General features: G+C 39.3%; 1 protein-coding gene across 2 annotated transcripts in view; it reads right to left on the reverse strand.

Moving 5' to 3' along the window:
- Positions 1-17,480, reverse strand: part of LOC309643121 (uncharacterized protein) — a 60,133-nt gene extending 42,653 nt beyond the window's left edge. For both annotated transcript variants that reach the window (XM_082425584.1, XM_082425585.1), the window contains exons 1-2: positions 15,491-17,480; positions 13,740-13,798 (exon numbers count right to left, since the gene is read on the reverse strand). In XM_082425584.1, coding sequence (XP_082281710.1) covers positions 13,740-13,754 — 15 coding nt within the window. In that variant the 5' untranslated portion in view covers positions 13,755-13,798; positions 15,491-17,480. The remainder of the gene's footprint in view (positions 1-13,739; positions 13,799-15,490) is intronic.
- Positions 17,481-24,683: the final 7,203 nt, after the last annotated feature.

Consider the following 24,683-nt stretch of genomic DNA (forward strand, 5'->3'; position numbering starts at 1 on the left):
TGCTGGAGAGGGTGTGAAGAAAAGGAAACCCATCTATACTGTTGGTGGGAATGTAAATTGGTACAACCACTATGGAGAAGAGTATGGAGATTCCTTAAAAAACTAACAATAAAACTACCATATGATCCAGCAATCCCACTCCTGGGCATATACCTAGAGAAAACCATAATCCGAATAGATACGTGCATGCCTATGTTCATTGCAGCACTGTTTACAATAGCCAAGACATGGGAGCAACCTAAATGTCTATTGACAGAGGAATAGATAAATAAGATGTGGTACATATATACAATGCAGTATTACTCAACCATAGAAAAGAATGAAATAATGCCATTTGTAGCAACATGGATGGACCTAGAGATTATCATACTAAGCGAAGTAAGACAAAGACAAATATCACATGATGTCACTCATATGTGGTATCTATTTTTTTAAAAGAGGTAAAAAGGAACTTATTTATATAACAGTGCAAAATCAACACACAACAATCAGGTTTTTTTTTTCTATACCAGCAATGAACAACCCAAAAAATAAATTTAAAAAAAATTCTATTTACAATATTATCCAGTAGAGTAAAATACCTAGTAATAAATTTAACCAGGGATATGCAAAACTACAAAAAACTGTGAAAAGAACTTGAAGAAGACCTAAATAAATGGAAGGATATTCCATGCCCATAGATTGGAAGACTTTGTATTGTTAAAATGGCAGTACTGGGACTTCCCTGGTGGTCCAGTGGCTAAGTCTCCACACTCCCAATGCCAGGGGGCTGGGTTTGATCCCTGGTCAGGGCACTAGATCCCACATGCATGCTGCAACTAAAGATCCAGCCAAATAAACAAATATTAAAAAAAAAAAAAAAGGCAGTACTACCAAGAGTGATCTGAAGATTCAATGCAATCCCTATTAAAATTCCAACAGCCTTTTCTGCACAAATGGAAAACCTGATACTAAAAATTATGGAATTGCAAGCAGTCCTAAATAGTGCAAACAATCTTAAACAAACAAAAAGAACAAATTGGAAAGAGTCACACTTTCCTGATTTCAAAACTTAGTACAAAGCTATAGGTACTGGTGTAAGTATAAACATGAAGACCGGGGACTTCCCTGGTGGCACAGTGGATAAGACTCCATGCTCCCAGTGCAGGGGGCCCAGGTTTGATCCCTGGTCAGGGAAGTAGATCCCACGTGCATGCCGCAACTAAGAGTTCACATGCCACAACTAAGGAGCCCACATGCCACAACTAATGAGCCCTGGAGCCGCAACTAAGGAGCCCACAAGCCACAACTAAGGAGCCCACCTGCTGCAACTAAGACCCCATGCAACCAAATAAATAATATTAAAAAAAAAAACACAACACGAAGATCACCAGAACAGTATAGAGAATCCAGAAATAAACACATACCTCTGGACCACTGATTTTCAACAAGGGGGCCAAGACCATTCAGTGGGGAAAGAATAGTCTGGACCTGGGTCAACAGTATATCTCAAGGAAAGAATGATGTTAGACAACTATGTCAACACCATATTCAAAAATTAAATCAACATGGATCTAAATATAAGAAGTAAAGCCATAAAACTCTTAGAATAAAATATAAAATTTGGTAATGTATTTTGAGATATGACACGAACGCATAAACAATAAAAGTAAAAACAGATAAATTGGACTTCATCAAAATTAAAATGAAAGTATCTTATCAAGAAAGAAAAAAGACAATCTCCAGAATGGATGAAAATATTTTCAAATCATGTATCTAATATCTGATTATCCAGAATATACATAGAACTCTTACAACTCAACAAAAAGGAAAAACAGCCCAAATAAAATACGTGTAAAGGACTTGAATGGATATTTCTCCAAAGTTTTTTTTTTAATGTCCAAATCATGAAAAATGCTCAATATCATTAGTCATTTAGGAAATGCAAATCAAAACCACAATGAGGTACCACTTTACCCACACTAGGATGACTATAATCAAAAAGCAGAAAACACATTTTGGCCAGAATAGAGAATCTGGAACCATCATACATTTCTGGTGGAATTGAAAAATGGTTCAAGATGCTGTGGAAAACAGTTTGGCTGTTCCTCAAAAAATTAAACATAAAAAAAAAAAAAAAGTTAAACATAAAATTGCCATATGAGCCAGAAATTCCATATTTATACACACACACACACACACAGAGGAAAGTATACAAAAAAGCAGGAAAGTATGGTCCATGAAAAAGAAAAATATAAATCAATAGAATCTGTCCCTGCAAAAGACTTAACGGCAGATATATTAGACAAAGGCTTTAAAACCACTGTCTTACCAATGCTCAAAGAACTTGAACAAGATGCGGAGAAAGTCAAGAACATGATGTGTGAGCAAAATGGAAATGTGAGTGATACAGAAAACCTAAAAAGAAACCAGAAAGAAATTATGCAGCTGAAAGGTACAATAACTGAGATGAAAAATTCATACAGATATTCAAAGGCAGATTTGAGCTGGTAGAAAAAAGAATCAGTGAACTTGAAGATAGGACAGTGGAAATTATCAACACTGAGGAACAGATGGTGAAACACCATCAACTGGAGCAAAATATGCATCATGGGAGTCTCAGAAGAAGAAGGAGAGAGAGAAAGGGGCACAGAGAATCTTTGAAAAAATTCACAGAAATATACAAAAAATATTTGACAAACTAATATTTGAATGAAAAGTACCCAAATTTAATGAGATACATTAATATAAACATCCAAGAAGCTCGACAAACTCCAAGTAAAATGAAATCAGAGACCCATGTCAAGACACTTTATAATCATACTTTCAAAAGACAGAGTGAATCTTGAAAGCAGCAAGCGAGAAGAGACTCATCACATAAAACGGATCCTCAATTAAGATTATCTTCAGACTTCTCATCAGAAACTTTGGCAGTCAAAAGACAGCGGGTCCATATATTCAAGGGCTAAATGAAAACACCTGTCAACTAAGAATACTATATCCAGCAAAACTGTCCTTCAAAAAGTCAGGAAGAAACCAAGATATTTCCAGATAAACAAAAGCTGAGCGAGTTCATGACCACTAGATGTGCCCTGCAAGAAATGCTCAAGGGAGTCCTGCAAGGTAAAATGAAAAGACGCTAGACAGTAACTTGAAGCCGTACAAATAAAGATCCAATAAAGGCAAATGCATAGGCAATTACAGAACTAGTATTACTATAGCAATCATTTTTAACTGTACTTGATCTTTTCTATGTGATTTAAGAGAGTTATACGTTTTTTAAAATTTAGAATAAAAGTTAGTATTAATGTAACTTTGGTTTGTAATTCCAAATCTTTTTTTTTCCTACATAATTTGGAGACTAAGACATTTAAAAGAATTATTCGGTTTTGTTTTGGAGCACACATTATATAAAGATGTAATTTTGTGGTGGGAGGGAGGGAGACACAAGAGGGAAGAGATATGGGGATATATGTATATGTATAGCTGATTCATTTTGTTATAAAGCAGAAACTGGGGCTTCCCTGGTGGTGCAGTGGTTGAGAATCTGCCTGCCAATGCAGGGGACACGGGTTCGAGCCCTGGTCTGGGAAGATCCCACATGCCGTGGAGCAACTGGGCCCGTGAGCCACAATTACTGAGCTTGCGCGTCTGTAGCCTGTGCTCCACAACAAGAGAGGCCGCGATAGTGAGAGGCCCGTGCACCGCGATGAAGAGTGGCCCCCGCTCGCCACAACTAGAGAAAGCCCTCGCACAGAAACGAAGACCCAACACAGCCATAAATAAATAAATAATTAAAAACAAACAAAACAAAAACTAACAAACCATTGTAAAGCAATTATACTGAAAGAAAGAAACAAAAAGAAAAAGAAAGATGTAATTTTGTGACATCAACAACCAAAAGGAGTGGGGACAGAGATATAAAGGAGCAGTTTTTTGCAGGTTATTGAAGTCAAGCTGCTATAAATGCTGCTATAAATTCAAATAAGTAACCATAACAAAATGAAAACAGGTTAAATTTTCAATACAAAGGGCAGAGTACTTCATATTAGAATTAAAATGTCAGGATACATGTTCTTTACCAAAAAACATACTCATAAAGAATATGGAAAACCTTACTAAGGTGAAATACCCCCATGATGCAAAACCCTCAAGCACATCAAAGAAAGGAACAACTAACTGACTGGTGAGTTAGAACTTATCATTTTACAAGTCAAGTGGTTTTCAGTTACAGTCACCCTCCATATGTAAGGATGCTGAACCCGCAGATACAGAGGGCCTACTAAGGGACTTGGGCCATCAGTCAATTTTGGTATCCTCGGAGGGGATCCTGGAACCAATCCCCTGTAGATACCAAGAGATGACTATACTTGCTTTCAGTTAAGTTGAGAGAGAACCTAACCAGAGTTTCCAGCTGATAGCTCATTAAAAGTATATTTTTCTTTGTTAGATTTTTAGTGGCATATGATTTGTAAGGATTCAAAAAATTTAGAGCCATTACTATAATAAAACTCCATTCATTCATATCTACTTATTTATGCAAACAAATTTTCTCAATGCTTACATCCATGGAATTGAACTTGGAATAGAATTAATGCTATTTCTCATTCTAGTAATTCTCATCCACTGATAAACTAGTTTGTAAAAAAATCTATCCAACTCCATCTCTGTAAGATGCTTTTCCAGTAAAATTTTATTTTTGTATTTAATACTTATTCATAAATATTTGAAGTATATTCACTTCGATTAGTTGAAATAATAAGACAGAGTTTTATCATGACAGGAAACTTTTTCAAACAACACTTAAATGTCAACTTATTCATATTTTTTACTACAGGAAAGTGTGATAAGGTGATCAATAAAACAGCTGCAAGTTCTTAAAAAAAGAACATGAAGCAGAATTTTGTGTGCACCTCAGTTACAAGGCTTTTCAAGTATTCTATCAGTGTGCCCATCTCCCACTTGTGCCCCACTGAGAGCGGCTCTTTTGCAGGGGCCAATATTTCATTTTTGTTAGAACCTACAGTACAGAGCAAAGGATACTTAGTAGATTTTTATAAGTAGCTGCTGAATGAATACCTGAGTTAAATAAACATTAATTACAAAGAGATTTATTTTTGTGATAAATAAAGTTGTGATAAAATCAGTTGAAGGGTTCATTGATTTCTTATACTTTAAAAATCAGTACAAGATATTTCTGAGAAAACTGGAGAATTTAAGGATGAAAAATAATTCTAACTTCCATGTGAAAAATGATCCATCTTATCCTGAGCCCTTGAGGATTCTCTGGATTCAATAACTACTTCTTGGTGACTTGTTTTTATTATTCTTTGCTTTGTAACTTTGTAAAACCCTAATATTATACACAGATCTCCTAGTTACTTTGAGAATGTCTCCAAATACATCTATATTATAGGTCTTTGTAAATAAGTGAGACCAGATTTAACTTAGTGGGCAAACTATTCACTTGACAGAGGAAGGAGATCAACATAGCACAGTATGATGTGGAACTCACCTCTCCCCACAAACACATCAAACATACACCTAGATGTGGAACAATTCTCACTTAAAACTAACTGGAGACTGGCAGAAAGAATCCTGTACAACCAAGGCTGTAAGAAAGATCCACACAGAATCAGGTAGGAAGTTAAGAGAAGTGATCAGGCTGGAACCTGTGCCCCTGAGAGAAGACATGGAAGAAAAGGGAGATTAGACAGATGGAAATCCTCTCTGGGGAGCGAGTGGTCGAGCAACATATTCAGGGACCCAACATAGGAAATATGAGCCCCTCGGCTGGTTGGAGTGCCAGTAAGAGTAACAGGAGGGCTATGGGAAACCTGGACTTTGCCAGTGAGGAGCGTGCACATGCTTGCTTGCTCCTGAAGCAAGGCAGATTGAAAACTGCATTCATGGCTGACCAATTTCCTGCAACTGACCCAGCAGGCACCCAAACCTGAGCCCAGCAAATGCGCAAGCACCACTTGCTTCACAATGCACCTCCTCATTGGGTGAGGTCCCAGATGTGTGTAACGGAGATGGTTCAAACCCAATATGGCATCTGAACAGAGCAGGGACAGCCATTACTGGTGCTCACACAGTTAGCACATCAGAAGCAGCCATGTTCTCCATCTGCAGTCAGAACACCACAGCCTATGCCCAGACCCACACTGAGAGCCCACACGGGCCCTACTTGTTCTACAGCACAACTCCACACCAGGTCAAGGGAAGCAGAGGCCAAGGGAAGAGCCCAGCTGTGAGGGAAAAAGGAGGCTCAGACCCAAAGCAGCGTTGGAGAAAGGTGGGGGCAGACATTGCTGGCACTCACACAGGCAGTGCATCGGCAGTCCAGATCTCTGCCCTGGCAGGACTGCCATGGCCTGCGTGCGGGGCTCAAGCTAAGTACCCTACCTTGCTCCAGGGCTGCTTCCCTCTGGAGTAAGGGTGCCAGTGCTGGGAGTGGGAGAGCACATACTGAAAGGGAATGGAGCCAGCGTGGACCCAGCCCTCAGGGCTTCTAGACCAGCAACACAGAACCTACCCCCATCCCCAACAGGGCAGAGACAGCCACTGAGCAGAGGGGAAGACTGAGCTTAAACCTGTATCCACCCCTAGTCCCTACATCTCCAGCAACACCTACTACCAAGGTGATAATTGCCAGCACAACCTGAGGAAAGACATGACTTGTGTTCAAGTCAAATCCAGCTATACCACCAAAGCCACTGGGCACACGCAGACAGTATGGGAATGTTCCCACATAAGGACACCTCTTCAGGATTGCAGTAGATAACTGCTTCACCTATTTCACAGAGACAGAGTAAGTTAAGCAAAATGAAAAGACAGAAGAATTTGTCTCAATTGAAAGAGCAAGAGAAAATCCCTGAAAAAGCAACTACTGAAATAGAAATAAGCAATTTACTAGATAAAGACTGTGAAGCATTAGTAATAAGAATAAAGCAAGTAATAAAATGGCAATAAGTATGTACCTATCAATAATTACTTGAAACATCAATGGACTAAATGCTGCAATCAAAATACATGGTGTGGCTGACTGATTAAAGAACAAGACCAATCTATATGCTGCTTAGAAGAGACTCACTTCAGAGCTAAAGCCACATACAGACTGAAAGTGAGGGGATGGAAAAACATATTTCATGCAAACAAACAAGAAAGCAGGGGTAACAATACTCTTATCACACAAAATACATCTTAGAACAAAGTCTTTAACAAAAGACAAAGAAGGTTACATAACGAGGGATCAATACAAAACGAGGATACAACACTCGTTAACATATATGTACCCAATACAGGAGCACCTAAATACATAAAACAAATATTAAATATAAAGGGAGAAATCGACAGTAACACAATAATAGTGGGGGACTTTAACACCTCACTTGAATCAATGTACAGTCCATACAGACAGAAAATTAGCAAGGAAACACTGGCCTTAAATGACACATTAGACTAAATGGACTTAATTGATATTTATATAGCATTCCATCCAAAAGCAGCAGAATACACATTTGTTTCAAGTGCACCTGGAACATTCTCCAGGATAGATCACATGCTAGGACACCAAAAAAAAATAAGCCTCAGTAAATTTAAGAAAACTGAAATCATATCAAGCATCTTTTCTGACCACAACGCCATGAAATTAGAAATCAACTACAAGAAAACACTGCAAAAAACACAAACATGTGGAGGCTAGACAATATGGTACTAAACAACCAATGGATCACTGAAGAAATCAAAGGGAAATTAAAAAATACCTGTAGACAAATGAAAACTAAAACACAATGATCCAAAATATATAGGATGTAGAAAAAGCAGTCCTAAAAAGGAAGTTCATAGTGATGCAAGCTTACCTCAGGAAACAAGAAAAAACTCAATGAACACCCTAACCTTACATGTAAAAGAACTAGAAAAAGAACAAACCCCAAAGGTAGAAGGAATGAAATCATAAAAATCAGAGCAATAAAAAATGAAATAGAGAATAAAAAATAATTAAAAAGTTCAATGAAACTCAGAGCTGGTTCTTCAAAAAGATAAACAAAATTGATAAACTTTTAGCCAGACTCATCAAGGAAAAAAGAAAGGGCCCAAATCAATATCACAAATGAAAAAGGAGAAGTTACAACCGACACCACAGAAATACAAAGGATCATAAGAGACTACTATGAACAACTATATGCCAATAAAATGAACAACCTGAAAGAAATGGACAAGTTACAATAAATGAAAATCTCCCATGACTGAACCAGGATGAAATAGAAAGTATGAACAGACCCCTTACCAGCAATTGAATTGAATCTGCAATTAAAAACAAAGCAAAACAAAAAACAAACCTCCCAACAAACAACAGTCCAGGACCAGATGGCTTCACAGGTGAATTTTACCAAACATTTAGAAAAGAGTTAACACCTATCCTTCTCAACCTGTTCCCAAAAATTGCAGAGGAAGGAATGCTTCCAAACTCATTCTACAAGGCCAGCATTACCCTGATACCGAAATCAAAGACACCACAAAAAAGAAATTACAGGATAATATCACTGATGAACATTGATGCAAAAATCCTCAATAAAATACTGGCAAACCGAATTCAACAATGTATTAAAAGGATCACACACCATAATCAAGTAGAATTTATCTCAGGGATGCAAGGATTTTTCAATATCTGCAAATCAACCAGTGTGATAGACCACATTAATAACTAAAAGAATAAAATCCATATGATTATCTCAATAGATGCAGAAAAAGCTTTTGACAAAATTCAATATCCATTTATGATAAAGCTCCTCAGAAAATAAATATAGAGAGAACATACCTCAACATAATAAAGGCCATATATGACAAACCTACAGCTAACATCATACTCAATGATGAAAGGCTGAAAGCATTTCCTCTAAGATCAGGAACAAGACAAGGATGTCCCTCTTGCAACTTTTATTCAACATAGTTTTGGAAGTTCTAGCCATTGCAATCAGAGAAGAAAAAGAAATAAAAGGAATCTAAATTAGAAAAGAAGAAGTAAAACTGTCACTGTTTGCAGATGACATGATATTATACATAGAAAATCCTAATAGATGCTACCAGAAAACTACCAGTGCTCATCAACGAATTTGGCAAAGTTGCAGGATACAAAACTAATACACAGAAATCTGTTGCATTTCTATACACTAACAATGAGAGATCAGAAAGAGAAATTAAAAAACGATCCCATTTACCATCGCCTCAAGAAGAATAAAATACCTAGGAATAAACCTACCTAAGGAGGCAAAAGACTGTACTCTGAAAACTATAAGATACTGATGAGGGGCTTCCCTGGTGGCGCAGTGGTTGAGAATCTGCCTGCCAATGCGGGGGACATGGGTTCAAGCCCTGGTCTGGGAAGATCCCACATGCCGTGGAGCGGCTAGGCCCGTGAGCCACAATTACTGAGCCTGCGCATCTGGAGCCTGTGCTCCACAACAAGAGAGGCCGCGATAGTGAGAGGCCTGCACACCACGATGAAGAGTGGCCCCCACTTGCCACAACTAGAGAAAGCCCTTGCACAGAAACGAAGACCCAACATAGCCATAAATAAATAAACAAATAAATAAAAATTTAAAAAAAAGATACTGATGAAAGAAACTGAAGATGATACAAACAGATGGAAGGTTATACCATGTTCTTGTATTGGACGAATCAATAGTGTAAAAAGGACAGTAATCACCCAAGGCAATCTACAGAGTCAATGCAATCCCTATCAAATTACCAATGGCATTTTTCACAGAACTAGAACAAAAAGTCTTAAAATTTGTATGGAAACACAAAAGAACCCGAATAGCCAAAGCAATCCTGAGAAAGAAAAACGGAGCTGGAGGAATCAGGCTCCCTGACTTCAGACTATACTACAAAGCTACAGTCATCAAAACAGCATTGTACTGGCACAAAAAGAGAAATAATAGATCAATGGAACAGGATAGAAAGCCCAGAAATAAACCCATACATCTATGGTCAATTAATGTAAAACAAAGGAGGCAAGAATATACAATGGAAAAGAGACTGTCTAGTCAATAAGTGGTGCTGGGAAAACTTGACAGCTACATGTAAAAGAATGAAACTAGAAGATTTTCTTACACCATACACAAAAATAAACTCAAAATGGATTAAAGACCTAAATGTAAGGCCAGACACTATCAAACTCTTAGAGGAAAACATAGGCAGAACACTCTATGACATACATCACAGCAAGATCCTTTTTGACCCACCTCCTAGAGAAATGGAAATAAAAAGAAAAGTAAACAAATGGGACCTAATGAAACTTAAAAGCTTTTGCACAGCAAAGGAAACCATAAACAAGACCAAAAGACAACCCTCAGAATGGGAGAAAATATTTGCAAATGAAGCAAATGACAAAGGATTAATCTCCAAAATTTACAAGCAGCTCATGCAGCTCAATATCAAAAAAACAAACAACCCAATCCAAAAATGGGCAGAAGACCTAAATAGACATTTCTCCAAAGAAGATATACAGATTGCTAACAAACACATGAAAGAATGCTCAACACCATTAATCATTAGAGAAATGCAAATCAAAACTACAATGAGGTATCACCTCACACCAGTCAGAATGGCCATCATCAAAAAATCTGCAAACAATAAATGCTGGAGAGGGTGTGGAGGAAAGGGAACCCTCCTGCACTGTTGGTGGGAATGTAAATTGATACAACCACTATGGAGAACAGTATGGAGGTTCCTTAAACAACTAAAAATAGAACTACCATATGACCCAGCAATCCCACTACTGGGCATATACCCTGAGGAAACCATAATTCAAAAAGAGTCATGTACCACAATGTTCACTGCAGCACTGTTTACAATAGCCAGGACATGGAAACAATCTAAGTGCCCATCAACAGATGAATGGATAAAGAAGATGTGGCACATATATATAATGGAATATTACTCTGCCATAAAAAGAAACAAAATTGAGTTATTTGTAGTGAGGTGGATGGACCTAGAGTCTGTCATACAGAGTGAAGTAAGTCAGAAAGAGAAAAACAAATACCATATGCTAACACATATATATGGAATCTAAGAAAAAAAAAATGGTCATGAAGAACCTAGAGGCAAGACAGGAATAAAGACACAGACCTACTAGAGAATGGACTTGAGGGTATGGGGAGGGGGAAGGGTAAGCTGTGACAAAGTGAGAGAGTGGCATGGACATATATACACTACCAAACATAAAATAGCTAGTGGGAAGCAGCCGCATAGCACAGGGAGATCAGCTCAGTGCTTTGTGACCACCTAGAGGGGTGGCATAGGGAGGGTGGGAGGGAGGGAGACGCAAGAGGGAAGAGATATGGGAACATATGTATATGTATCACTCATTCACTTTGTTATAAAGCAGAAACTAACACACCATTGTAAAGCAATTATACTCCAATAAAGATGTTAAAAATAATAAAAAAATAAATAAAAGAACAAAATTCTTAAGAATAAATTTAAGCAAGCATATGTAAGATCTGTACTCTGAAAACTATAAAACATTGCTGAAAGAAATTAAAAACCTAAATTAATGGAAAAACATCTCATGTTCATGGATTCTTATACTTAATATTCTTAAAGTGGCAAGATTCCCCAAAGTCGTCTACAGATTCAATGCAATCCTTATCAAAATCTCATCTTGGACCTTCCTGGTGGTGCAGTGGTTAGGAACCTGCCTGTCAATGCAGGGGACATGGGTTTGAGCCCTGGTCTGGGAAGATCCCACATGCTGTGGAGCAACTAAGCTTGTGCACCACAACTACTAAGCCCATGCACCACAACTATTGAAGCCCGCACGCCTAGAGCCCGTGCTCCGCAACAAAGAGAAGCCACCACAATAAGAAGCCCATGCACCGCAACAAAGAGTAGCCCCCACTTGCCGCAACTAGAGAAAGCCCACGTGCAGCAACGAAGACCCAACGCAGCCAAAAAATAAAACAAATAATTAATTAATTAATTTTAAAAATTATAAAATCTCAACAGCCTTTTTGTGCGGAAATAGGAAAGCTAACATAAAATTCATAAGGCCTTGCAAGGGACTTGCTGCAGAACACAGTTTAGCAGTTTCAAAATAAGTTAAACACAGAATTATCACATGATCCATCAATTTCACTCCCAGGAAAGAACTGAAAATAGGTCTTCAAACAAAAACTTGTACGTGAATGCTCACAGCAGCACTATTCTCAATAACCAAACATGGAGTCACCCCCAAATGCCCATCAAATGATGGATAAACAAAAGGTAGTATATACATACAATGGAATATTTATTCAGTCATAAAAGGGATGAAGTAGTAATACAAGCTACAACATGGATGGGTCTTGAAAACATGATCAGTGAAAGAAGCCACCCACAAAAGGCTTCATGATTCCATTTACATGAGCTGTCCGGAAAAGGCAAATCCATAAACAGAAAACAGATTAGCAGTTGCTAGGGGCTGGGGGGAATGGGGAGTAACTGTTGATTAAGCTATAGTACTGCTTATTAAGGGTATGGGTTTTCCTTTTGGTGTGATGAAAATATTCTGGAAGTAAGTGGTGTTTATGGTTGCATAACATCATGAATGTACAAAATGCCACTAAATTCTACACTTTTAAATGGTTGAAATGTGAATTTCATGTTATATGTATTGTGCCACAATTAAAATAGGGGAATCCCTTGCCATATTCTACAAAGATTTATATTCTGCCCAGTCCTCAGTATTGTCACATAGCCTGCCTCATCCTACTAACCAACCTAGGTCGCCCTGGTCTACCCAGACTTGTCCCTTCTTTGAACAACCATGAGTCCTAATGCTGCTCTAATTCATTTGAATTATTTATCACATATTTTCTTTCGACATCTCAACTTTTCCCCTGGATTAGACAAAAATCATTCACTTTATTCCTTCCACTTCTTTATGCAACTGCAAGACGGTCACTAGAAGGTTCACAATGTCACTGGACATCCCTGGTGGCGTAGTGGTTAAGAATCTGCCTGCCAATGCAGGGGACACGGGTTCGAGCCCTGGTCCGGGTAGATCCCACATGCTGCGGAGCAATTAAGCCCGTGCGCCACAACTACTGAGCCTGCGTGCCGCAACGAAGAGTAGCCCCCACTCGCTGCAACTAGAAAAAGCCCGCGTGCAGCAACGATGACCCAACGCAGCCAAAAATTAAAGAAAAAAAAGGTTCACAATGTCACCTAATGAAGTCTATCAAAAAACTTTTTTATGGCCCAGTTTCACAACTCAGTAAGATCACAGGATCTGCATTTACCTACATGGCACCTTTGTCCTACTGTTGATCTGCTGTTCTATATCAGAAGTCAGCAAGCCTTTTCAGTAAATGTCCACATAGTAAACATTTTAGGCCTGTGAGCCACACAGTCTCTGTCACAACCACTCTGCCCTTGTAATTTGACGGCAGCCACGGCCATAAATGAATGAGCATGGCTGTGTCCCAATAAAACTTTACAGACACCGAGATTTGAATTTCATACAATTTTCACATCACAGACTATTACTCTTGATTTGTTTCTCAATCACCTAAAAATTCTTAGTTTGTGGGCCATAAAAAAACAGGCAGCATGCTACATTTGGCCCATGGACTGCAATTTGCTGACTTCTGTTCTATATTTTTCCTGATGTTAACATATCTATTTCTACTATTTCATATGAATGTATAGATATTTTATAAACCTTAAATAATCAGTGTTAAGCAAAACTGTGCATAAATTAAACGACTCACCTGGGATGTGATCATTTTCTGCTGCTCCTGGAAGAATGTAGAGAACTGAGGGGGCACACCTGAGAAAGAAGGAAAGCTCATGAGTGACATCACCTGCCTAGAAAGCTCCACATAGCAGCTCGCAAAACACCTCAGAATGGGAGACACTTTGAGAAGGAGGAGAAAGGATAACAGTGAGGGAGGGAAGCACTCGGTGTCCATGCATGACTCTGGGATGATTATGTAATGTTTGGACAAACTAGTTTTCAAATGTAAAAACATTTGTTTTCTGCTGATTTGTCAACAATGTATGCTGTAACACAGAAAAAATAAACAACACATTAAACTAATTAAGCCAATTAGGAAAAGCCAAGGAATAGAACACAATGCTTTCATTAAAACTGATGCTGAGCAAAAATATTCAGCACAAAAATTTTTAATGTTCATTACAAACCAGAGAATCTCAACAAGGTTCTGAAAAAAAGGATGGGGTTTTTTTGGAAGGAAAAAAAAGGGTTTACTCTTAAATTGGTTTCAGGTCTCAAAAGTATTTTTTAATTAAAAAAAACCAAACCAAACTGGTTTTGACTTATCTGTTGTTAAAGCAGAAAAGACCTGCCTAGACCATCAAGAGACTCCATGTCTCCTCTTGATTCTGCCATAACAAAATGTAGAATTGTAACCACTTAACATTTTTGACCCACTTCTTGCCCACCCCAACCCAACTCCATCTTTTAAGTAAAGCAGAAATAGACCTGTCTTAAGTCCAAGTCTTAACAACCTTTCTTGCAGTACCATCTCTGATTCTGTAAGATCGGGATAGAGAGGGCATCAGTATATCTCTAGTTGTGCTGAGTGTGGGAACAGCTCAGAGCTCAGAAAGAGTGGAGTAAAGAGTGAAGGGAGGAAGAAGGTAATTCCCTCCCCTGTGGCTGGTCAGCTCTTCCCTCCACACGATGCCTTCACAACTCCCTAAGAAGCAGTATCTTCTGTTCCTTTTGTCTTGTTCTCCTATCCCAACCACAGCTTACATCTCTCTGGAAAGTTGGCCCAAGGTTTCCACCATCACCCAGTCTGTGACAGTCTGCATATGACAGTGGTTCCAGCAGGAGGACCCAAATTGCTTCCGGCTGAGCAACAAGCGTCTTTGCACCTGGGCTCTGGATCTCTACTGAGGTCTCAGGCGAACTGATTGTCCTACCGGGACAATTCCCGCTCCCGGGACTCCCCCTTCCTACCTCACAAAAGCCGCTTTGTTGCAAGAAAGGTGGAACCTAAACCAGTTGGAATATTCATCCAAGATCGAAAGCTCCTGGATCTTAAGCAGGACCTCCTGTAAAAGCAAACTGGTGCCACTGAGGGCACAGGCAAAGCTGGAGGGGGTCAGAGGGGCCTGGACGCCTTCATTTATCTTCACAGGTTCTTTAGAAACAAGAAGAAATCCCCCAAAACCAATGCTGCATTCACTTCAACATTATTTCCTTGAGGGGTTAGGGTACTCAAGCTGCTTACTGCTGCGACCGACTCATGCTCAGATTTTATGCTGGGCAGAGAACGAGGCATGGGATCTATCCTTGCTCCTGCCCCTGCTCCCTTCGCCACTTTGAATTTCTATCCCGTCTCGGAACCTCACTGTTAGAAAGGGGACGCGACGCTGACCACAGGTGGTTGGGAGGATTCAGCGAGATCCTGAGTGGAAAAGAACAAGGGTCCGTTGAGAAGAAAAGTGCGCATCTACTGACAGCCAAAGGCCAGTTTCCGCGCGGTCTTACCGAGGCCTCAAACGGCAGGGCACCTTGGAGATGAGAAAATTAAGCGCTGGGACGTGCAGGTTCTCATCAGGTGCATAAAAACGGGGCCAGATTTACACCGAATCTGGAGACAAAGCCGCTTCCTTTTTCACCCCCCTCTGGCCTGGAGCTTCTTGTTCCCCCGGTGCTCCACAGCAGCGTCCTGCTCGCCAGCTGCCCGGCCCGCAGCCGCCGGAGGCTCCGCAACCATCTCCTCGCGAGACATCGGCCGCGGAACGGGAACACGCCTGGCATCCGGGGGTGGGGGGAGGAGGAGGCAGTGCACATGCGCAGAAGGCCCATAGTGACAGCCCCGTCCCAGAAAGCTGCGCACGGTACATTTCCTGAAAGCCTTAGAGCCACCTCAGTTAGAAAAGGCTCTGCGATGGAAATAAACTTATGGTTACTAAAGGGGAAGGGGGGAGGGATAAGTTAGGAGTTTGGGATTACTATATGTAAAATAAACAAGGACCTACTGTATAGCATAGGGGAATAATATTCAGTTTCTTGTAATAACCTATAATGGAAAAGAATCAAAGTATTTTTATGTGTATGTACATAGATTATATATAACTGAAGGTCTACATACACACACACACACACACACACACACACACACACATGTGACTGAATCATTTGCTGTGCACCTGAAACTAACACAACACTAAATCAAGTATACTTCCTTCAATTAAAAAAAAAAAAAAAAGGGTCTGTGACTTTGGGCACATTGGGTAAAAATTGCCAGATTTAGCAAATACAAGCCATGAGACATACCTTTATTCGTTGTTCATCTGAAATAAATTTTAAGTATCTAAATTACATATCTTTCATTAACTATTTTCCTGATATATATTGGCTCACCTTAACAGTTCCTTGCAGAATTGAGTTATAGAATTTCTTCCAGAGACTGTTACATTGCTCCATTTTCATTATAACATATCTCCTACAGTAGTAACATCTCACTTACTTCATCCTTTGTCCACTGGACATTCATTAATGAGAAAAGACATTCAACTTTAGCGTTCTGAAGAGATATAATGGCATAAAGTTAACTCTAGGAATTGCTCTTCAGATTTGATTTGTTGAAACATAATACCATTATTCATGGCAGAACTTGCCTTTTCCATTCTTCAGGATTACGATGGATCTCTTGATTAACAAGTTTTTAACATGCTGTCCACTGATAAAAGAAAACTTTTTGTCAATTTCTTCCTTTCCTTTTTAACACTACACATGATAATTCCACTTGTCCTCATGCTATAAGAGCAGTTAGTAACATCCATGTAAAAGAATCAAATTCTTCAAGAGATGAAACTCATTTCAAAATACAGTCATGGCGAGTACAATAATGATTATCCACAAGTCAAAATTTATTTTCCTATTCCTATTATTCCATAAGCCATGTTTTCCCTTTTAAAAACAGTCTGACATGAAGATTTCACTAAGTTCCATTAAACAGTGGAATATTTCACTAACACTTTCTGCTCTTCTTTCCATTTCCATAACCCTATTGCTAAAAAGATATTGAAATCTATGAACAAGAAATAAGCAAACTAGCTTCATTCAATGGAATACTTAAAAGGTTAAACAAGAATTGGGAGCCTTTTCTTGAGAATTAAAATATTATTTCAGTGCTTTAAATAAACTGAGAACTCTTCCAGCTGTGTTTGTTAAAGAGAGTCAATGAGTTTCTGAATGCAAGAGAAATGAAGAATACTGAATGCCAATAAAAATATCACAAAAATCCTTTAATCACTCAATTCAAATAGTATAAATGCTGAAGTAAGAGAACTTCATGACAATTACTTCAACATCAATAGAAAGAACATCAGAAGCTATTTGAACAGCAAGCATTGTGCAGAATATGGGCAGCACAGTCAACATCTTCCACAGAATCATTCATGCTTTGTTTAACCTTAGAATAAACATGTCTGCACCTTTATGCAAACATCCACCAAAATTTGTATTTTTATTACCTCAACCGAAAGCAATGTAGAAGCAAGGGGAAAATACGTATTTTCTGCATTGTAATTGCTTGCATCCACAGCGATGATGCTAAAAAAAAAAAAAAAAAAAAAAAAGGAAAAAGATGAGGCATTTAGAACATTGATGATCTCTGTAATCATAAGTGAAGCTATTATTTTTGTTGTTGTGGCAGTGAACTTTATCCTGGCACTTGCAATTTTTTTTTTAAAGGTTTTTAATTTTTGGCTGCGTTGGGTCTTTGTTGCTGTGCGCGGGCTTTCTCTAGTTGCAGTGGGTCTTTGTTGCTGTGCTTGGGCTTTCTCTAGTTGCGGTGAGCGGGGGCTGATCTTCATTGCAGTGCGCCGGCTTCTCATTGCGGTGGCTTCTCTTGTTGAAGAGCACGGGCTCTAGGCGCCCGGGCTTCAGGAGTTGTGGCTCCCGGGCTCTGGAGCACAGGCTCAGTAGTTGTGGCACACGGGCTTAGTTGCTCCGCAGCGTGTGGGATCTTCCCGGACCAGGGCTCGAACCCGTGTCCCCTGCATTGGCAGGCGGATTCTTAACCACTGCACCACCAGGGAAGCCCTGGCACTTGAAAGTTTGATTGCAACTCTGGAATTAGAAAATACTCTGGCAGCAGCACATTCAGTCATTTGAGCTGAAAGACTGGTGATAATGTATGGTGTGGAGGGTATTTACAGCTTCCACTGCAATTACTATATCTCAATCTGAATTCCTATTAATCAAAAAATTAATTTTATCTCTTTCTATAGTACTAGCTGAAGAAATTATACATCTCTTATGCTTAGCTGTTAGTATATGCTGGTTTATATCTTACTACATTTTTTTTTCTTTTTTTTTTTTTTGCCTTTTGGCCACACTGCGTGGCTTGTGGGATCTTAGTTCCCCAACCAGGGATTGAACCCATACCCTTGGCAGTGAAAGCATGGAGTCCTAACCACTGGACCACCAGGGAATTCCCACTACCATTTTTACATACTGTAAAAAATCTTCAAAGGGAATTTTTCCTTGCTTAATAAATTTCCACTTTTCAGAAAATTCATTGTAAAATTTACACTTGCATTTTGGCGTTTTAGCATTCACATGTACACAAATAAAAAACAGATAATAGCAACCACTGCAAAAATTGAAATGATTGAACTTGATAATCCTATGACACATTAATATGTCTGTCATTCACACGTCTGAACTCACAACTAACCACAAACGGGTTGAACCACTGAAAGCACTGTGAATTTGCAATAGTGGCATCAGCCTTAGCTTTCAAATTTTTTGTTAAGAGTATAAGACCTTTTGTGTACTGATAATCAGCAGCACTAAGGAGATATAATTGATTAGTATTTTATAATTTTGTATTAATTGGACCACATCCTTAGTTTGCGGGGGGAGTTCGAAACAGATATTCCTTTCCCCTCTTTCATTAAACACTGGCCCATTGGTCTCCAGGGATGGGCCCTCATATCTTATATCACTGGGTCTGGGATCAAACTGTGACAACAGCACGGTGGAGAACAGCAGAGGATTTTGCAACAACATAACATTTGTGGGGAGCCATGGTCTCTGTAGGGTGGGTGCCCTCAAACTGATCGTCACTAGGTCCTTCCAATGTAAGGATGCCTAGCCAGGTAGCATCCTGCTACCTAATGAGACAGGCTAGTATGTCTTTTGCATACAAGGAAAATAAGGGAGAATATTGGAGCAGCCCCTACCTACAGATCAAGCTCGCCAGGTGAGGGTGGGAGGGTAACTGTTCCCATCCCTTTAGGGAACCTTTGCTCAGTATGATAGCCAATTACCCTAAGCACCCCTGGAGACCGCATCCAGACTAGGTGCATCACAACACATAGGGACCAAGTGGGGACCTCTTTGCTCAGACTACAGCACCCTAAGCTCAGGGTGGGCTCAGCTTTCTGAGCTCTGACACAATTGGACTGGATAACGAGAAAAACCCAACAGATACAACACTACGCGGTGGCCGCTAAAGCACAAGTATGTCAACAGCCAGCAGAGCCTTCCCAAGCATTATTTGCTGTCAGTTGGATCCAGTTCGTAAGCCAAAAGCCATCTGGAGACATGTCATCCTCATCTGTCACTGAACCACCCTGCTCAATGCACCAATTGTTTTAAGACGTACCTGGGATTTGTTTTAATCAGGTATGATATAATGATAGACATGGAGACAACTGCCTTTGAAAGAAGACTTCATGACTTATAATGTTCAAGAGGAGGGGACACACCACACCACACAGGGCCACATGGGGAAACACCAGTCAAGAGACAGAAGACATGAAGAGAAATCATGAACAAAAAGCCTCTCTTACTACAGTGGTGGTGATAAACTATAGTAACCTAACTATACTATGTTAGGTGGGGAAGTGCCCTATTGGGCAGGAAGCAAAACACAGATGGTGGGGTTTTTATGCACCTGTGGAAACACAGGGATGGTATGTATGCCAACATCTTTAGCCATTAACTTGGCCCATGATTTCAAGATGCTAAACCACCAATTACAGAATATCAAAAATGACTATTACATTAATACATCATACTAACAGAATAAACTCATATTGTTATCTCATTTAATAATATATGATTATCTCAATAGATGCAGGAAAGCATTCAACAAAATCCAGCACCCTTTCATGATACAAGACAGAACAAACTAGGAATAGAATGGAATTGCCTCAACCTAATAAATGCCATTTTTGAAAAACCCACAGCTAACATCATATTTGATGATGGAAGATTGAATGCTTTCCTCCTAAGATCAGGAACAAGACAAAGATGTTTAAAACAAAATCTTCCAATTCAGAAAACCTCTCCACATAGGTAGAAGGAAAGAAAAATCATTTCCTAGGCCCAACATGATGCATTGATTTGTTTCACTTGGTGTGCTTGCCCAGCATGGTGTGAAACTGCCACTCTCTGCCATACCCCTTTTCTTTCAAAGGGCACATCATGACCAAATCAGGTGTCTTTTCCCCAAGGAGCTCCACAGCTACTCCATCCAGAGTACAGCATATGGTAGCCTTTTAGTTGCACAACAGGTCTCTCCCCAATAGGTTTATAGAAGAATGAGGAGAAAGTAAGAACATGCATTCCCAAGTTAGAGGACCTATCTGCATGGGAACTGTGGAGGAAACGGAACAAGTAGGAGACTGATGCAAAATACCAACAATCTGTAACGATCTGCCGCCAGATGGAAAATGAGAAATTTCTGAGGAAACTGCAGAATAAGTAGCCCCAGACTTTATTAGAACAGGCAGAGATTAGCCTGAGGGAAAGTTACTGACACATATGGTTCACCAGTTCCCACCTCTGAGATTCTCACAATCTGCCCATTTTGAGCCATTTGCCAAGTATTTCCTGGCTGAAGGTTTTGTTCTTCTAGGTCCTGCTGATTCTCCTGTCCCTGCAATCCCTGCCTCCTCCGGAGTCTCTCTCTACAGTCCCCTCTTCCGGATCCCTTCACAGGCTGACTACAGTAGGGAGTATTCCCTTTAGTAAGGAGTTCTGAGCAGCCAACACAGAAATCTTTAATTTCTTTTTTTTCACTTTCTCTAGATTATCCCCAAAGTGAGTAGCTGCTGCTCAGATTTGACTAACAGTCTGTCCTTGCCATCCTCCCACTTTTCCTTAATTTGGATTTGGACAGTTGGCTAGAGAGTCAAAACAAACGTTGCTAAAACCAGAGCATATTTTGACCTGACCCCAGGTTCACACCAGGGAATTTTGAGAAAGCCTCAACAAACCACTGACAGAAATCAGTGGGGGGACTCACATGTCTTCTGGGTATACTGCTGCAACATCTCCCAGCTCAACTTCAGTGGAAAGGCTTCAAGTACAGCTGTTAGCAACCCTTCTCAAAGAGTTCGTAACTTCCTTAGTTACTCCGTAGTTATGAGGGGTGAAGTGGCAGATAGTCAGCTTCCCTTGGCCACCACACCCCTTTATGTAGTCATCTTCCAGACCCTAATGCGACCGCTCTATCAAAGGAGCAAAATCTGCTAATTACAGAATTCCACGCAGCTGCTGGTTGCTGAATTCTATACAATAATGAGTATACATTCCCATGTGTGGGCTGTAAATTGAAAACACGCTGAGGTGTACGTCTGCAAAGTTCTGGGGCATGGGGAAAAGAAGCCTTTAAGTGGTAACATCAGCTGGTGAGAAAGGCACTTGAATTACCCAGGAGCCCTGGGTGGCTTCTCAGTGGCATCAGCTGTGCTGGTGATCCAAATAGGATGGGCTGGTTTCCTTCACGTTGAGACAAGAAAAATATGAATCATGTGGGCACTTTGGTTTCCCTTCCTGTGTTTACATTAATTAGTTGAACACCTTGTTTGCCTTTTTTCCAAGTGACTAGTACAGCTAGTCTCCATATGCTGCCTTCCTATGCAGACTCTTTTATCCAAGCTCTTAATCTTTCCATGATTCTCCCTTTATCATTTGCGCCTTCCTAGCTATGTGTGGATAATAAGGGACTACTGAAGGGGTCCCTTGGCTTGAACACAAAGAAAAGAATTTTATTATTGAATAAGCATAAAACCAGAATGTGATGTGCATTACAGGCAATCTGCTGAGAGATTGCAAAGACAGAGAGAAATCTCACCCTTTTATAAAGCCAAGCAGGTACAACTCATTACATACATGTTCTCAAGATAAACAATAACTAGTCCTTAAGTAAGAGGACTTGACAGTACCATTTATTGCGCATAGTTCACCCAAAATTCGTCTGGTAATTGGGATGACCATCTGTGTTAATTAATTGTCTTTATAAAAGGAAAAACAAGCTTCTCATATCTTTATGACAGGAGGCAGTTTTGCAACTTGGAGCAAGGTACCCATTGAAGTTAGGCTCCCACCCTCCCCCAGAACTGGGAAAAAGGAGTGCTACCTCCCTGGAAGTATTTCAGAGATGGCTCTGAGGCTCCTTGAGAAAGATACTGTAGGGGTGTAAAACTGCCAAGAGGCTTTTTTAAAGATTCATATTCATCTCAAAGGGATAAAGAATTTACAAGTTTACAAAAGAAAATGCTCTACGAAAAAGAAGGGGGGTGTCTCTTCCATTATTTTTAACAGAGAATAATAATCCTCTTATTTTTCATTTCTATTTGCCCTTATACCACTCTCACCACTTCTAGTTAATATTGTACTGAAGGTCTTACGGCAATTAGGAAAGAAGATGCAACAAAAGGCATACAGATGGGAAATAAAGAGGTAATGCTATTGCTATATGCAGATGGCATGACCTTGTATATAGAAAATGCTTAGAAACCCACTGAAAAATATTAGAATAAATGAGTTCAGCAAAGTTACAGGACACAAGATCAATATATATATATCAATTGATCTTGTATACACTAGCAATGAGCAATCCAAAAACAAAATTAAGAAAACAAACTCATTTGCAATAGCATCAAAAGAAAACAATTCTTAGGAGTGAATTTAACAAAAGGAGTGTAACATTTCTACAAAGAAAACTGAAAGACCTGTACAAGGCTTGCCTGATGAAAAGTTCACTGAAGGATTTTTAAAGATCTAAATAAATGGAAAATCGGCAAGATGGCAAAAATAAGATTCCAGCCCTCTCTCTCCCTAGAAACACCAATTTAACAACAATCCATGGATGAAAACCAATATATGTAATACATTATGGAAGTCCCAGAAGGACAAGAGAAAAAGAGCAGAAATATACTTGCATGGCAAAAGGTGAAAAATAAATCTGAAAAAATTCAGGGGAATTTTACCTTAGTGAAATTTCTAGGGGTTCAGTGGTGTGGAGCATGTCAAGATATCCCTTCTATACATGCTTAAAGTGTTAGTGGCAGATAGGGATGCTGTTTGGAGCCTTTGGTAAGCTCACTTCTTGTGAGCCAATTCCTTAAAATCAATCAATCAATTAATCCATCTCTCTGGAGTTTATGCATATTTAATTTAATTATGCCTATTTTAAAAGAGGATGGAGTCATTTAATTTTCTTATACGTTTATAGGCAATTATACCTCTATCATTAAATTACACGTCAATATCAGTTAGGGTCACTTTATTTGAAAGTAACTGTAACAGTCAAGAAACCGTTAAATAAATGTGCATGCACTCATGTAATTCCATATATGTGATCTTATAAAATCCACTTGGAATGAAGATACCTCAGACTCCTCAGCTTCTGTTCTATAGATAGCAGAGACGGTGAAGTTACATTGAAGGGCTGCAGTTAATAGAGGGAGGCAGAATTGAAGAAAATGAAAAAAATTTTTTTGCTCTCAAGCATCAGACTGATAAGAAGAAAGTGTGGAAGGAAGATGAATAAAACAAAGCTCAGCACATACTCTCTGCCCTTTGGTTCCCAGTGGAAACTATTATTACATCCTGCTCTTTTCAAAAGAATAAAAGTTCAAGTCTTCTTGATATAAGATACCTACTCCCTGATCTGTCTCTATCTCATACCAAACACCCAAATGTCTACTCAATCTTACTCATTATGCCTCTTGCTTTTCTCTTTTATTTAGAGCCCTTCCACACCACCATTTCCTCATACTAGGCATTCATCACTTCTCATCTAAACTATTATAAAGGACTCCTTCCTGGTTTCCCTTCCTCACCTGAACTTCAATTCATCCTGTATATTCAATTTTTTAAAATCTTTTTTTTACTAAATAAAACACACATACAGAAAACTGTACAAATATACAGCATAAATAAATGTTATTAGGCAAACATCCTAGTAATCACCACTAGGTCAAGAAATAGAACCTTACCAGCCACCCTAAAAATCTTTCCCTTGCCCAATTTACCTCTCCCCATAGTAATACCATCTTGAATTTGAGAGTCATTCTTTGTTTCTTTACAGCATGTGTTATCTCTAAGTGTGCATCTCTAGAATTATAGTTTAGTCTTTCCCATTTAAAAAAGCAAAAAAAAAAAAGAACTGATTATGGCTTTCAATTTTTTTTCTTACAGATTTCCTTCTATATCTTTCTGTTCTTTTCAATTTGGCTTTGAAAAACCTGGGGCATCTGACATGGTGCAGTCCAGATTTTGCTGCTTACACATTCATGGTGCTGTGTTCCTTTGTGTTTCCTCTGTATTCCATGCAAACTGGCTGCTGGATTGACAGGCCTAATCACGCTGAGGGTGATCACTTTAGCAAGACCATATGCAGTGTGTGTTCTTTCACCATGAGGCATAT

Source organism: Balaenoptera physalus (assembly GCF_965194825.1).
Source record: "Balaenoptera physalus genome assembly, chromosome: 14".
Classification (NCBI taxonomy): domain Eukaryota; kingdom Metazoa; phylum Chordata; class Mammalia; order Artiodactyla; family Balaenopteridae; genus Balaenoptera; species Balaenoptera physalus.